The sequence below is a fragment of the Leuciscus leuciscus genome (genome assembly GCF_965113295.1).
Source record: "Leuciscus leuciscus genome assembly, chromosome: 1".
In the NCBI taxonomy this organism is placed as follows: domain Eukaryota; kingdom Metazoa; phylum Chordata; class Actinopteri; order Cypriniformes; family Leuciscidae; genus Leuciscus; species Leuciscus leuciscus.
The window spans coordinates 32,460,091-32,474,081 of NC_138725.1; the positions used below are offsets into that span (position 1 = coordinate 32,460,091).

Here is a 13,991-nt window from a genome sequence, read left to right on the forward strand (position 1 = left end):
TTGTCGGAGTATTGACCGGGGAGTAAAGGGTTTTAACGGTATTCCTACTCTTACCGATACTGCTTATCGATCCGGTACTTTAACTGTATTCTTATCGGTTCTTTTTGTTATATATATATATATATATATATATATATATATATATATATATATATATATATATATATTAGTCTAAAAAGAAATCTAAAAAAGTAATCAAATGTAAAATAACACTGCATAATTTTTCATAAATAGATTAATGCTTAATAAAGCTGAAGTTATTCTTTCAAGAGCTTTGTAGTGATTTTTCTCTTGTTGTTTGATTCGCAGTAATGGCGCAATCGTCCGCATGTTTACTAGACTGCGGCCCCTTTAAGACCGAGTGCAGATCTGCTACTGATCTGATGCACCATATTCTCCCAACTATTTCCATAACTACGTCCATTTAAGACATAAACTGTTTTTAGTGAATCTCCAAGCCGGTCATTTTGACATACTTTTGTGTACATTTGATCGTTTAGACACGCACATTAAACCCAAGTGTAGGCTATAATTTGCTTGTCTCGGTTTCGGTTTCGGAGCGCGTGCCGCCTTGCGAACAACATCTCTTGCGCAGATTTTGTGCTTTTAATAGCTCTTTTAATTATTTAACGCGTCTCGCAAGTTAGCAACAGTAGCTAGACTGCATTTTACAACAATCACCGATCGTGCTGATTCTGTCGTTAGGTTTGAGTTTTAGGGAGAAATGACAGTGTAATGCTGCGAAGGGAAGAAGTTGCGCTAGATAGAATGCGGCTATAGTTTTTAATGGTTTTACCTCAATATATTATTTTTTATAATCTTTGGAAGCCGAAATCTAAAATAAAATCAGACTAATATCACAGACCTTAAGTGTAACCAGGCTACGTTTGAATGTTTAATTCTGTCCTCCGTCATCACTCATTAAGCGTGAGAGAAGAGTGTGAGTTCCCATGAGTGTGTGAGTTCCGTCAAAGGAGAACAAACACTTAGTTCGTGGAGAGGCAGCAGATGCGAGGACGTTAGGTGCACCGGTGCGACCTAGGAAAAATTTTAGTCGCACCCTTACAAAATTTGGTCGCATTTGCGACCAAATTGGTCGCACTCTAGAGCCCTGCAGGCTCACTATTGGCCGACGCCGGTCGTGTGTGATGCGTGATGCATAACACAGACGCGCTGCGCAAAAACACTACGAGGCCCAGAGAGAAGGAAATGAATAGTGGAATAAAGTCGTTATTTTTGTTTGTTTTTGCGCACAAAAAGTATTCTCGTCGCTTGATATACTTAAGATTGAGCCACTGTAGTCACTTGGACTATATTAACGATCTCTTTAATAACTTTTCTGGCCAGCAAGTTTGGGCCACCTAGCAGCCTATGGAGGAGTGATCCAGCACTCAGATTTAATCAAAAATATCTTAATTTGTGTTCCGAAGATGAACGAAGGTCTTACGCGGTTGGAACAACATGAGGGAGAGTAATTACTGACAGAATTTTCATTTTTGGGTGAACTATCCCGATAAGATATATTCTCTACACATATTAAGATATAAAACTTTACAATATGTAACACGTTGTGTTCTCTACACGTACACAGTAAATTTCAAATCCATATAACAACTTGTGTTCTTTTAACATTAAGATATAAAACTTTACAATATGTAAAGTGTTCTCTACACATATAGTAAATTTCAAATCCATAAGAACATAAGAAGGTTTTTTTCCTGAACATGTACAATTCCATACATTTAGTAGCATTTTAAATTCTGTTAAAACCGTCGTCAAACTGAATGGCTTGCAACATGACGGATTTAAAAGAACTGTAGTCACCCATGTGTACTGTGGGAAATGTAATTTTTCTTGCACAGGCACTTACAACTGGGAAGCATATTTTATGTTCTGGCATCCTCTGCATACACTCATGGTCAAAATGAAGAGAAATTTTGAACTCTTTAAGTTCTGACATTAGAAGAGGTTTGTGTCCCTGGCCAGTGAGCCATTGCATAACACCGGGGACAGTTAAGGGCAGGATGTCTCCATCAGGGTTATCCTCTACAAGCAAAAGAACTTGTTATCTCTATGGTTGGTATTGTCTGAATTAGATCAATTACATTTTAACATTAATTTGTGTAATTGCAGTTTTTTAAACAATATTTATACTAAATCAACTCTGTCAGTTCATACATACCACAGCTTTCAATTTCTTGGAGAAAGTCCTGCAGAAAGTTGATTATAGCTGTTTCATAAGTCTCTCGTACTGATCCCTTCTCCGACATTTTCGGAAGAATGTTCTGCATGATGAAGTCTGCATCAGCATGTGGGGAAAAAAAACAACCATCCATTTTCAGGTACATATACACATATGCATTTGGCTTTTATCCAAAGCTACTTTATTACTAAAATAACATTTGTTTTAAGTATGTGCAATCCCTGAGATCGAACCCAAGCCCTTGGGCTATGCTAGCACTGTTATCTAACTAATAAGCTACAGGAAACCATTACTGAGGTATTAAGAGCAATCCATTTTCTACTATTATTTTTTGTAAGGAACAAGTGTTTGACTATTTTTTAACTTGGCAAATAATAATTTTCCTATATATAATATTCCTAAAATGAAACCATTTCTAAAAAGAAATACAAGATATAGGCACATTTTTTTTCCAGTTATTGATACCTTATCATCATCATCCACCACATCAGGGACAAAGAACTGGTGGCAAAGTCCTGAATGGTTTTCCAGGATGTCCACAAAATTGTAGACTTCAAGACCTTTTCGGATTTGCTTCAACAAAGGGACCAAACGTAGAGTTGCATGCAGCACAATTGATCTGAAAAAAGAACCAGGAAATTCTTGCATAATATAGACAGTGTTGTGGCTAATCAGTATATCTGGTAGGCAGCAAAATTAAAACCGTTTGCAAGGTTTCAAATGTAAAGAAGTTATAAGACTTTTTCTTACCTCATTATGGCCTCTTTGTTCTCAGGTTTAATGGCCCCAGTAAAACCACAGTTAATTATTTGATCATTCCATCGGTTTCTTCTTCCTCCACCTGAAAACACAAACACGTAAACTGTGGCAAATGGTGTGCTTGCGTAGAAATAAAGCTTATGAAATCAGATTTTATTTGGAAAAAAATTACTACCTTTTTAATCAAATTATAAAGTTCAGCATCATCCACATCATCTATAGTGAGAGTTGATTCATCCAAGTCTCCAGATGAGAGATAATCAAAGCACCACGGCCTCAAGAAACGGGGGGCAGGCCCACCCTGAGCGAGACTAACCGAAAACACTTCTCCAGCAGTCCTGAAAGAAAGAATACAAAGTAATATTTAGTTGTACGCAAAAATGACAACTGACATGTTACTACAATGTAAAATATTACTAACCTAAAAAATCCCTTGTCCAGATTACTTAGGGAGTAGATGGGGCTCTTCCCTCTCTGGTGTCCTCTTTGCTCAAAGAGGTGTTTCTCAATCTCACCAATCAAATCTACAAACAAATATACATGTTAAAAAAGAATGTTATTTACTACACTGTACAATAAGCACATTAAAACATACCAAATCTCATAATGACACGTGGTAACTGTTTGTTTTTCTAAACTTTAAATTGTTACGATGAATATAAACCTAATAAGGCAATTGTGAACCTGACTTGCCAGAAAGAAATTCCTTACGAATGGCACCTGTGTCAACACCTGCTTCCCCCAAAAATGTTACACGCAAAGTATTGCCCGGGGTGCCTCTCTTTTGTATTTGCCACTGCACCATAGCTCTTTGATAGAAGTCAGTTCGAGAAACACAGATCTTGAAATCCTTGCTGTCATCTACCCTACTTGCCAACAAACGCAATACATCATCTGGACTATAAAAACAGAAAAAAAAAAAGATTAGTAAAGAATTCTGATGTCTCAGGGTTGTTAAAATGTAATAAATAGACTGTACCATTTCATGTCTGGGCCTTGGTTTTGCTGTACTGGTGTGCCACACTGAGGACTGCTTTCATAATCCAGTGTCTGTAATATACTGAGTATATACCCAATGGTTAGATTGACTTCTTAGAACATTTACAACATGTTAAAACACTTATAATACTAAAACATATTTTTAATACATAACCTTATTAAATGTCTGTAAATGAAATAACTTTTCAAATCATTAAAAATTACCTATCTCCACAAACACTTGCATGCATGGGCAACTCTGTCTGTGAAAATGTGTCTAAACAAATGGGACACTGTCCCTCATCCTATAATGGCAAAAGGACAACTGATTAAGCATTATACAATAAAATCCCAATTAAAACACAATTGGTTATTTCCAAACTCCAATCAAGTAATTTGTTTAATTGGTCACTTTAAATACTTTGGTCACCAAGTATTTTGCAAGATCTAAACAAGCACTCGCTGTTTCAGTTTTTTAACTTTACAAAAAACATTCTGATTCAGTTCTAAATGTTTAGTAAATTGTATTGACTTCTAACATTTGTGTAGTGTTTTAAAACTAATAAAAATAGGGCATTCTTCTCAACCAGTGTTATTTACCTCTTGCAAAATGGTCTTTATGTACCAATGAGAGACAGTATAATTACAATCAATTAATCAAAAGTGCTTGACAATAAGGCACTACAAAGTAAATACCATTACCGTTAGTAATAAAATCTTAACATGGCATCTAACTAGGCATGTGCCGGTATCACATTTTCATGCTGCGATTAATTGATTGAGCTTTTATCACGGTATACGGTATTATCACAATATTTTAATTGCACAAGATAAATGGATGGATTGGGGGGGATGCAGAATAAAAAACTTGCATTACAATAGGTGTAATTGTGATTGTCAAAACATTTGGTAACTAAACAGAATTTTATTAAGTTTAGTGACAACATGTTACAATGTTTACATGGTACAATGACTGGAAGGCTGGTTTGTATTATTGCTTAACACAATTTTCATGATTTCAATTCAAAACTTAAGTGATTTCAATCTTGATTCAATATTGACTCATTTTGGATAAATATTAGGAAGGTTACAGTAGATAGCCCACATGTTATTTTTTTCTCATGAAAAAAATAAATAAATCTCACATAATGCTGTAAGTAGCCTAACCATACAGAGAGCCCTATCAGCTGGTATTATTAAAGGTTGAAAATTACGAATTAAATCAAATATAATGTGGTTTTCATTAAAATAACCATCATGTTATGATGACACAAGTGATAAAATATAATAAAGTGCTCATATTCAGCAAAATACTATTTGTTTTAGTCAACTAACGTGCTGGTCGTTAAATGGCTTTCCTGAGGTAAATGTTAACTGGAACTGAGGCACTACAGTGATCTGTCATGTCACGTCACATTTACAAGCGACTAAACGGTTTTTAATGTCTGAATTTCGTAATAAAATGGACAGAATCCTGAGAGATGAGAATTTGTTTCATATCAAAAGTAACCTGCTCTGTCTTCTCTGTCGGTCTCCATGTCCTCCTTGCCTCGCGATTTTTCTCTGCGTGAGAAAGGCGCGCATCTCTCGCTGAATGCGTCGAGTTGGCAGCCCTACTTTTAGAAGCGGGATAAATCCATAGACTGTATATAGATAAATCGTCGGCGGCGTTCCTCTTTTCGCCATGCTGCTTCTCCATCATGCGAGGACTGTTTACATTAGACTAGACTGCAAACTGCGCGCGCATGCTTAAGCATGTGGAGGATTGTTTACATCAGAGTGCATGCGCACGTGTTTGGCGCTCGAATCGCGCAGCATATACGCAGTGTTTGTTTAAGCGGTTGATGGAAATTAAGCTAACGCGCCTTCTAAAAATCTAAATTCGGATCTATTATTTTTCACGGTATTTTGAAGTGCCCGCGATATCAATATCGTGCATATTCATTACCGCGATTTTTTGCATTACCGAATACCGGCACATGTCTACATCTAACTAATTTTACTAACTGCACCGGTCCATATGCACTTATATTAAAATTAAAAGCAAATGTATTCTCAAATATTTTGAATATATTAAAAACACAGCATTTTCATTTAGCTCACCTCAAAACTTGTGGTGGGTGTAGGAGAACAAGTTTGTATTGAAGTGGTGGGTGTAGGTGTAGAAGCTGGGGCTGTAGGGGTAACTGCTTTTACATCATCATCATCATCTTCAGTAGTCTGAAATGACAAAACGAGATATATATTCTGCCTAAAAGAAAACTTAACTGAAAAATGTTATAATAAATACTACTAAAAAATATCATTGTGTAAACAACATACCTCATCATTAGCTGACTGTGTGCAGCCACCACAAGATTTAACATGCAAGTACAAAGGTTGAGTGTCGTACTTGTAAAACCACAATGCCACTACCAGTTTTGGCATCTTCGCAAACTCTTCTGCTGAGAATGGCAGTGGATCAAGACATAACTCATCTTGAAGAGGGACCATATACAGTGCTGTTCTTCCAGCGGTGGTAGCCATTTTGAGAAGGCTGCCTGTATAACCCTCTGAGTCTGGAGGGACAACAGTAAGCTTTCTTCTTCCATTCCCACCTGACAATTTAAAAACACATTAACAAATCCAGCAATAAAAGGTCTTTACTATATAATTGGGCTTTATACTGTAGCTAAAAATGATGTCAAAAAACAGTGCTTCCCATATTCTATTAAAGGGATAGTTCACCCAAAAATGAAAATTCTATCATTGTTTCCTCACCCTCAAGTTGTTCCAACCCTGTATGAGTTTCTTTGTTCTGCTGAACACAAAAGAAGATATTTGGAAGAATGTTTGTAATCAACAGATCTCGGTCCCCACTGACTTTCATAGTAGGACAAAATATACTATGGTAGTCAGTGGGGACCGAGATCTGTTTGATTACAAACATTCTTCCAAATATCTTCTTTTGTGTTCAGCAGAACAAAGAAACTCATACAGGGTTGGAACAACTTGAGGATGAGGAAACAATGATAGAATTTTCATTTTTGGGTGAACTATCCCTTTAACACTTCCCTACTGTTATTAAAAAAGGATGTAGCCTGGGATTTAAGGTTAGAATGCCAGGGGAACTGTTCAATTAATAACTACCTATGGAAATTACTTACACTACAGTATACTCCACTCAGTTTCTATATTCATGTTTGTGTCTGTTCTGGTTGACAGTACAGCATACCTGGTGCCTTATAAAGTAACCACCCTCCAGTAAGTGACTTCATCTTTGGAAATTCAGCTTCAAGGAGCTTGCATAACTGAAATAAACATGAAACAGAACAAGGGTTCTCAAACAACCACGCAAAGTAAAAACTAAATCTTTATCACATTGAAAATTTTACGTGCATTTGTTTCTCATTTTTATACATACTAATTCACATTTTACTATGTTGAAGCAAATTATGTTCATTCATCTCAGCATGTTTTGAAAGTGGAATATTACTTTGAAGCAGTATATTATTCGCAGGGTGATATAGAAAAAATCCTGCTCTAAAATCAGATGGCACCAACTAACAAATTATAAATAAAATGAACTTACATCCGAATGGTTCACATTGGATGAAATTGTAATCACCCGTTTTCCTAGTCCGGCCTGGAGTAGTTCAAGCTCTTCAGAAGGTGTGGGTGAGGTGTCAGTGTTGCTGCTCATTAAAAATATGGAAACAGCAAATGGTTTCCAAGGTGTGGCTTTCACATGCATTTGTGGATTTGGAGTTTTCTTCTTTGCTTTTTTAAACATCCCAGGAAAAATATCTACAAATAATAAACAAATGTTAATTATAATATTAAACATTCAAAAGACAATTGTTAAGATAATTAGTTGTGGATGCAGCAACCTGGCCATATCCTGCTCTATTCGAGGCTGAGAAATAGCAGGAGGCTGCTGTCGTTGTTGTGGCTGCTGCTGCTGACCCTGAGCTGACTGAATCTGACCAAGGCTTTGGGTCAGAAGACCTATTAAATTCTGTGCAGCTGTACAGACATTAGGGCTGGGCGATATATATCGTGAGATTGTTATGCGCATCTCATCAGTAAAGCCGGTTCCTTGATTAGTAGTAAATCGCCATCACCTGCTTTCAGATGGAGCGGCATTTACTACACAGCAAAAACTCCAGTGTTAAATTAACACTCAAGAGTGTTGAAGTTAATGAGATAATTAAGTGATGAGTTGAGTGATGATTGATCATTATTGAAGACACCTGATGTTAACAAGCAGAATCACTGAAGGAGAAAATCTCAAATTGTAAGCCACCGTTATGGTGATGGGTGTTTGTTTTAGTTGGACTCTAGACCCTTATACATTCATTGTTTGTCTGCTGTTATTGATTTATAACAGTCAAATGAACAAAGAAAAGTGTGATCTGATAGTGTTGGTTATGTTTTGACAATCATGCTGGGATCTGAAAAATGAAACTTATTGAGATAGTTTGGTTTAACTTGTTAGCAACAGTTTTTTGATTTTACAGCATGTGATTATCAGTATTTTTCTTATAATCCAAAATATTTAATAAACATTGTTCTGATAAAAACACTTTTAAATTAATTATAGAAACACAGACATCAATAATCAGCCTGTGAATCTCAACAATGGTGACAATAATAAAGCATGTTGCAGTGGCTGCCACCAATCACAACTCATTAATGGCTCCCATCATGCATTGCAGAATGAATAAATTATGATCTGAATTGTCTATGTAATTTACTTTTCCTAATTGAATATTCTGCTCGACACCATTGTTGAGATGCATAGACTGAATCTTGACGTCTGCGTGTGCCTAAAAGAAAGTTTTTTTTTTAATCAACTTTTAAGAAATCCTTTATATTATATCTAAAATTCTGATATATATGCAGAATCACAGTTATGCTGTAAACAACAGCATAAATCAAAACATAGTTTAAATTATGATTATCATAATATAACCAACAGATCACCTTTTTTCTTTGTTCATCTGGCAGTTATAAGTCAGATACAGCAGCCAGACAAAATCTAGAGTTAATAATATAAGTGGGTCAAGAGCCCAACTAAAGCAAACACCCATCACAATTTGAGATGTTCTCCTTCAGTGATTCTGCTTGTTAACATCAGGTGTCTTCAATAATGATCAATCATCACTAAATTAATCACTTAATTATCTCATTAACTTCAACACTCTTGAGTGTGGACTCATATACACTCCCAGGAGTGTTAATTTAACACTGGAGTTTTTGCTGTGAAAGAGCCGTAGTTAACTGACAAGCTGAGCCATATCGCATTAATTATCGCTGGCGATACGTCCGCAATATTGATGCGATATGGCTCATATCTTGTCAGTTAACTACGGCTCTTTGTAGTAAATGCCGCTCCATCTGAAAGCAGGTGATGGTGATTTACTACTAATCAAGGAACTGGCTTTACTGACGAGATGCGCGCACAATATCGCGATTTAAAAAATTTATGATCAAAACCTTTTCTAATCTTGACAAAACACATAGCCTATTGTCAGAGTCTCAAGGTTCCATATTTTGTGACAAGTGATATTTGGACAGAAATGTATTCATTTGTTATGGCAGAACTTGTTACGGCTAAAGTAGTTCCAGGCAGGTTCCGCGTTACAGTTCCATATCACTGGACCTTGCGTTACCATAAAAATTGTACTTTAACCCTTAACTCTCACTGGTCTTGTTTTAAAGAAAACACTCAGTAGATTATTGATGAAGTGAAAGTACTTCAATGAAAGTATGAAAAAGTTATGGAAGTTTAAATTTAAAGTAAATCAAATATACTGTACTTAATATTTTTTTAAGTTAATTTATTTTCTTTTATATAAAATATATATTTTACAAAATGTTTTTCTCTAAAATTGTTATAAAATCAAATCCATATATCTAACCAAGTTGTGTTCCAAATTTGAAGTTGATTTCACAAAAATTGAAGTACCCATGAGATTTTGTTTAGGCACAATACCGAACTACTTTAGCCGTGCGTTTTCCTGAAAATAATGCACACCATAGAACGTTCGTCAACAATCAGATTCAAGCATTCAACGGCCCTGTAGTAAAAGGCAGTATACAGTATGTGGTTTTCCCCATGATATTGAAAATGATACTGAATATTTATATTTTTCAATGTATCATATTGAAGTTAGAAATTTCAGTATCGCGACCACTAATTCAAGTTCTTCGTCAAAAGTAAAATAGTGTTTTGCTGAAAGTAGCTAGTATTTTCTATTATTTGATTTGATTAAATATTTATTGGTAATTTATTAAATATCACCACCAAAAAAGTCACTGTAAAAAAAAAATCAAGAGCTTTTATTTTGGAGAAAACACCAGATCACCAAAGTGCGCACTTCTCTTTAAATCACACAGCAAAAATAGACCGCCTATATTGGCTACTTAATTAAAGTCTTGTGCTGTTTTATAAACAGAAAGCCATATCAGTTTTGCTGTTCTTAATAAATCAACACATCTTAATAAATGAAATCATAATCATATAATAGTTCAAATGAGTTGTTTAATGACTTTTAAAGGTGCATTGTGTAATATTTAGGAGGATCTGTTGACAGAAATGCAATATCATAAACAACTGTTTTCAGTGGTGTATAAAGACCTTACATAATGAACAGTTATATTGTTATTAACTTTGAGTAAACATTGTATTGTAAAATTGTATAAAAAAAAAGTATTAAATGTATTTAAAAAAACAAACAATTAAATGAGATTGAAATCACATATACAAATATATATATATTATAAACATCTCTGGTTTATTGTATTGTAACAACTTCTTAGTTTAATTATTGTACACTATATATATATATATATATATATATATATATATATATATATATATATATATATATATATTACTCTTGAGTTTCTGTGGGACACTGACATTTCATTTCATGAAAATGAAAACTGCACCAAGGGATTCAAAGCTGGTGTCCTCATTTTTGTGGAAGATGATGTGGCAACAGTTAATTCCAATCCCTTAATAAGGAGCATAGCTATGGTGGTAGAAGAGCCAATTAAATAGGCTTGCCTTGAACAATACTGAAGACTAAATTAATCTTTGCAACTTTAGCAGGTGCAGAGACTGTTGTAACTGGAGTTGCAGTTTGGTTTGTAACTGGAGTTGCAGTTTGATTCATACCAATTAAATAGGTGTACTAGGCGAGGTTACACTTTCAAAGTTATTTAGAAATATATAGACCTGACCTTGCATTATTTTTTTTTTTTGCTAGAGTTGTTTTGATTGAAATGAGTTGATTTGAAAAAGTTTTTAAAATATTGATGAAATTGTATTGCCAATTTTAAAGATAGGTTTTGAATGACCAATTTTGTACTGAATAGTATTTAATAAATGCATATTGAACCAACTTTAAGTTTGTAAATGCAATAAAACTCAAGTTGAGTAAACTTTAAAGTACTTTTAAAGTACAATTTTTCAGTAGTCTTTCCAACACTGATTATTTGTGCTTTTCCGTAATGTCATATTCGAGTTCGGCCTATTATGGTAAACAGGCTCCAAATAGTGTTTTTATGTGTGAGTTCTTAAAAATGTTGCTTTGTTGCAAGGTCACCTACAAGCCACACACAAATTATTATTTCTGGCTACACCAGTTATAAACAACTGCTTGATGTGTGATCCCTTTCTGTAAGGACAGGATTTTTGCCAAAAAGAAGTGTCGGGAGCCTGTTTAAAACAAAGACAAGCAAGAACATACAGCAAATTAAAAGATAAGTACAAGTGAACGACTTACTAACTTAACAAATAAACTTTCTAATTTACTAATTTACAATTAAACACTTGTACTTGTAGTTCCAATTAATTTAATTAATCTAAACCCAGATACTGAGAAGGTGTTTGACGGTTAGTAAAAACATACTTACAAAGACGCACACTGATTGTCCTGGCTCTGAAAAGAGGCGTTGGGGTGGATTTTAGCTGCTGTTGAGACAAGCAAAAGAGAGAAAAGGGAGAAACGTATGAGTGTTTACTAATCAGAATGTACATGTCAAATCATAGATGCAGGATGACTGCTATTGGTCACTTACCAACAAACAGATGGTCAATGAAGCTGAAAAAGAGACAAGATAATTATTTTCATAGAGAAATGCATTCGATGAGACTTTTCCAACCCTAAAAAGAATAACCTGATAACTTGCTGCATGACATGGTTTTAATTAATCTAAACCCAGATACTGAGAAGGTGTTTGACGGTTAGTAAAAACATACTTACAAAGACGCGCACTGAATGTCCTGGCTCTGAAAAGAGGCGTTGGGGTGGATTTTAGCTGCTGTTGAGACAAGCAAAAGAGAAAAGGGAGAAACGTATGAGTGTTTACTAATCAGAATGTACATGTCATGAGTGTTTATAAGTGTCCATTTAAACGACAGTAAATATACGGCAGTAGAACATTTTCTGATGGTCTAATTGACCTATGGCTAAGCCACGCCCACTCCACTCACTCGGACAAACAGTCAACATTCGGTAACAGGCGCTATGGCAGCTGTCACAGTATAGGAGACATTTCACAGGAGGCAATTGATGATTTTTGGAGACGGAAAGATTTTATATCATCTCAAAGTCACCAAAAGGGCCTTAACTATGCATTGGAGGGTTATATTAATCATTTTACTTTGAGAAGGTCGATGAAAAGCTTCAGCTCCAGACAAAGATTTAACGTTACAGGTCAGTGTGTAAACGTTATAGTTTGGTGTTATTTCGCTTCAAACGCTCGCTTTATACGCGCGTCCTATTCGCTTCGGACGCGCAAATGGATTCAAAATGTTCAAGCGTCGAATTTGACGCTCTATTCGCGTTTGGTGTGAACGCAGCATAATGAACAGGCTGCGATGTCAAGATTGCAATGCTGGAATGTGTGTGTGTGTCAGAGAGAGAGAGAGAGGCGCGGGCGCGATCGAACAGTGGAAACATAAAAACAAAAACATACTCCATTTTGTTCATACAGGACATCATTAAAACTGCAAAGTGTTTAGCCTACTTATATTTGTGTAAAACACAACATTGTGCTTTTGTCAAACTGTACTCTTGTCAAACTGCAACGCAGCTAGAAGCTAGGCTAACGTTACGTTAGAGGTGTTAAAGCTAACGTTCAAATACGTTGTTGACTTACCTTAGAACAGATGTAGACATCCTTGTTTAATTTATCCACGTTTAGTTGGTGTTGTGGTCTAAGTTACCGCATAAATTAATCCAGAGCAGACACTTCTCGGTTGAGATGTGGCTTGGGAAAGGGTAAAAAATACACACCGTCGCCCAGCCACTCAGGATACCTAGTGTTGGAGTTGAATGTACCCCATGCACACCGTTTGACCATTTTAAACTTAAAATGACAAGAAAAACCAGATAAAAACGAGTGAAAACTGACTAACTGCAATGCATTTCAATGGACGTGGAAGCAGAGAATGTCCGAGTGTATTGGGTTAGCTATGCGCACTGTGATTGGCTCATCGCGTTTGGGGGCGTGGCTTAGCCATAGGTCAATTGTTTTATTTTCATATAAGCAACAGAACTTAACATCCCGTTTATTAGCAACACTGTAGCACGAGCGTGAATCCCGCGATATCCGCCTTTGATAGAGAGATCTGTCCTTCTTGCCTTTTTTTTACTCCTCCATTTCAAGGCCAGTCATAGACAGTAAAAGAAGGTCAAGGCGAATCTCAAACAAGCTTTATTGACGCAATTTACGTCATGCACGAGAGAGAGCGCGCGCAAATGACGTCACGCGAGAGAGAGAACGCGCGCGCAAATGACGTCATCCATATTTAACGGCATTTAACGGTACTGACCCAAATGACTAGGCCTAATGTTGGAAAAAAAGCGGAAAGTCATTGTTTGTGTGTGGAAAAGGAAGTCCGTCGACCTTTTAACCATTTAATTTGTTTCATTTGAGAAAATGGATGTTATTACCAACAGTATAAGACTTGTATAAGTCAAGTGTATAAGTCAATGGATGTTATTTATTTTTAGTTATAATATCTGAGGAAAACGAACTCTTCAAACTGTGTCCT

At 35.7% G+C, this 13,991-nt stretch overlaps 1 protein-coding gene and 2 long non-coding RNA genes across 3 annotated transcripts; all 3 read right to left on the bottom strand.

Annotated features, from left to right (window-relative positions):
• Positions 1 to 205: 205 nt before the first annotated feature.
• Positions 206 to 6,125, bottom strand: LOC309478105 (uncharacterized protein). Its single transcript, XM_082141598.1, has 9 exons — positions 6,044 to 6,125; positions 3,942 to 4,022; positions 3,674 to 3,861; positions 3,384 to 3,486; positions 3,138 to 3,300; positions 2,954 to 3,044; positions 2,669 to 2,822; positions 2,183 to 2,299; positions 206 to 2,046 (listed from the first exon to the last, which is right to left on the bottom strand). Exons 2-6 carry the CDS (start codon positions 3,947 to 3,949, stop codon positions 3,009 to 3,011), a joined length of 498 nt encoding a protein of 165 aa, XP_081997724.1. The 5' UTR covers positions 3,950 to 4,022; positions 6,044 to 6,125; the 3' UTR covers positions 206 to 2,046; positions 2,183 to 2,299; positions 2,669 to 2,822; positions 2,954 to 3,008.
• A 240-nt stretch (positions 6,126 to 6,365) lies between these two features.
• On the bottom strand, positions 6,366 to 7,951 carry LOC309478367. Its single transcript, XR_014198945.1, has 3 exons — positions 7,512 to 7,951; positions 7,155 to 7,230; positions 6,366 to 6,537 (listed from the first exon to the last, which is right to left on the bottom strand). It is a non-coding gene; the product is annotated as an uncharacterized lncRNA (long non-coding RNA).
• A 3,361-nt stretch (positions 7,952 to 11,312) lies between these two features.
• Positions 11,313 to 12,772, bottom strand: LOC309478325. The gene is made up of 4 exons (XR_014198935.1): positions 12,196 to 12,772; positions 12,011 to 12,033; positions 11,846 to 11,903; positions 11,313 to 11,648 (listed from the first exon to the last, which is right to left on the bottom strand). It is a non-coding gene; the product is annotated as an uncharacterized lncRNA (long non-coding RNA).
• Between the last annotated feature and the right edge of the window lie 1,219 nt (positions 12,773 to 13,991).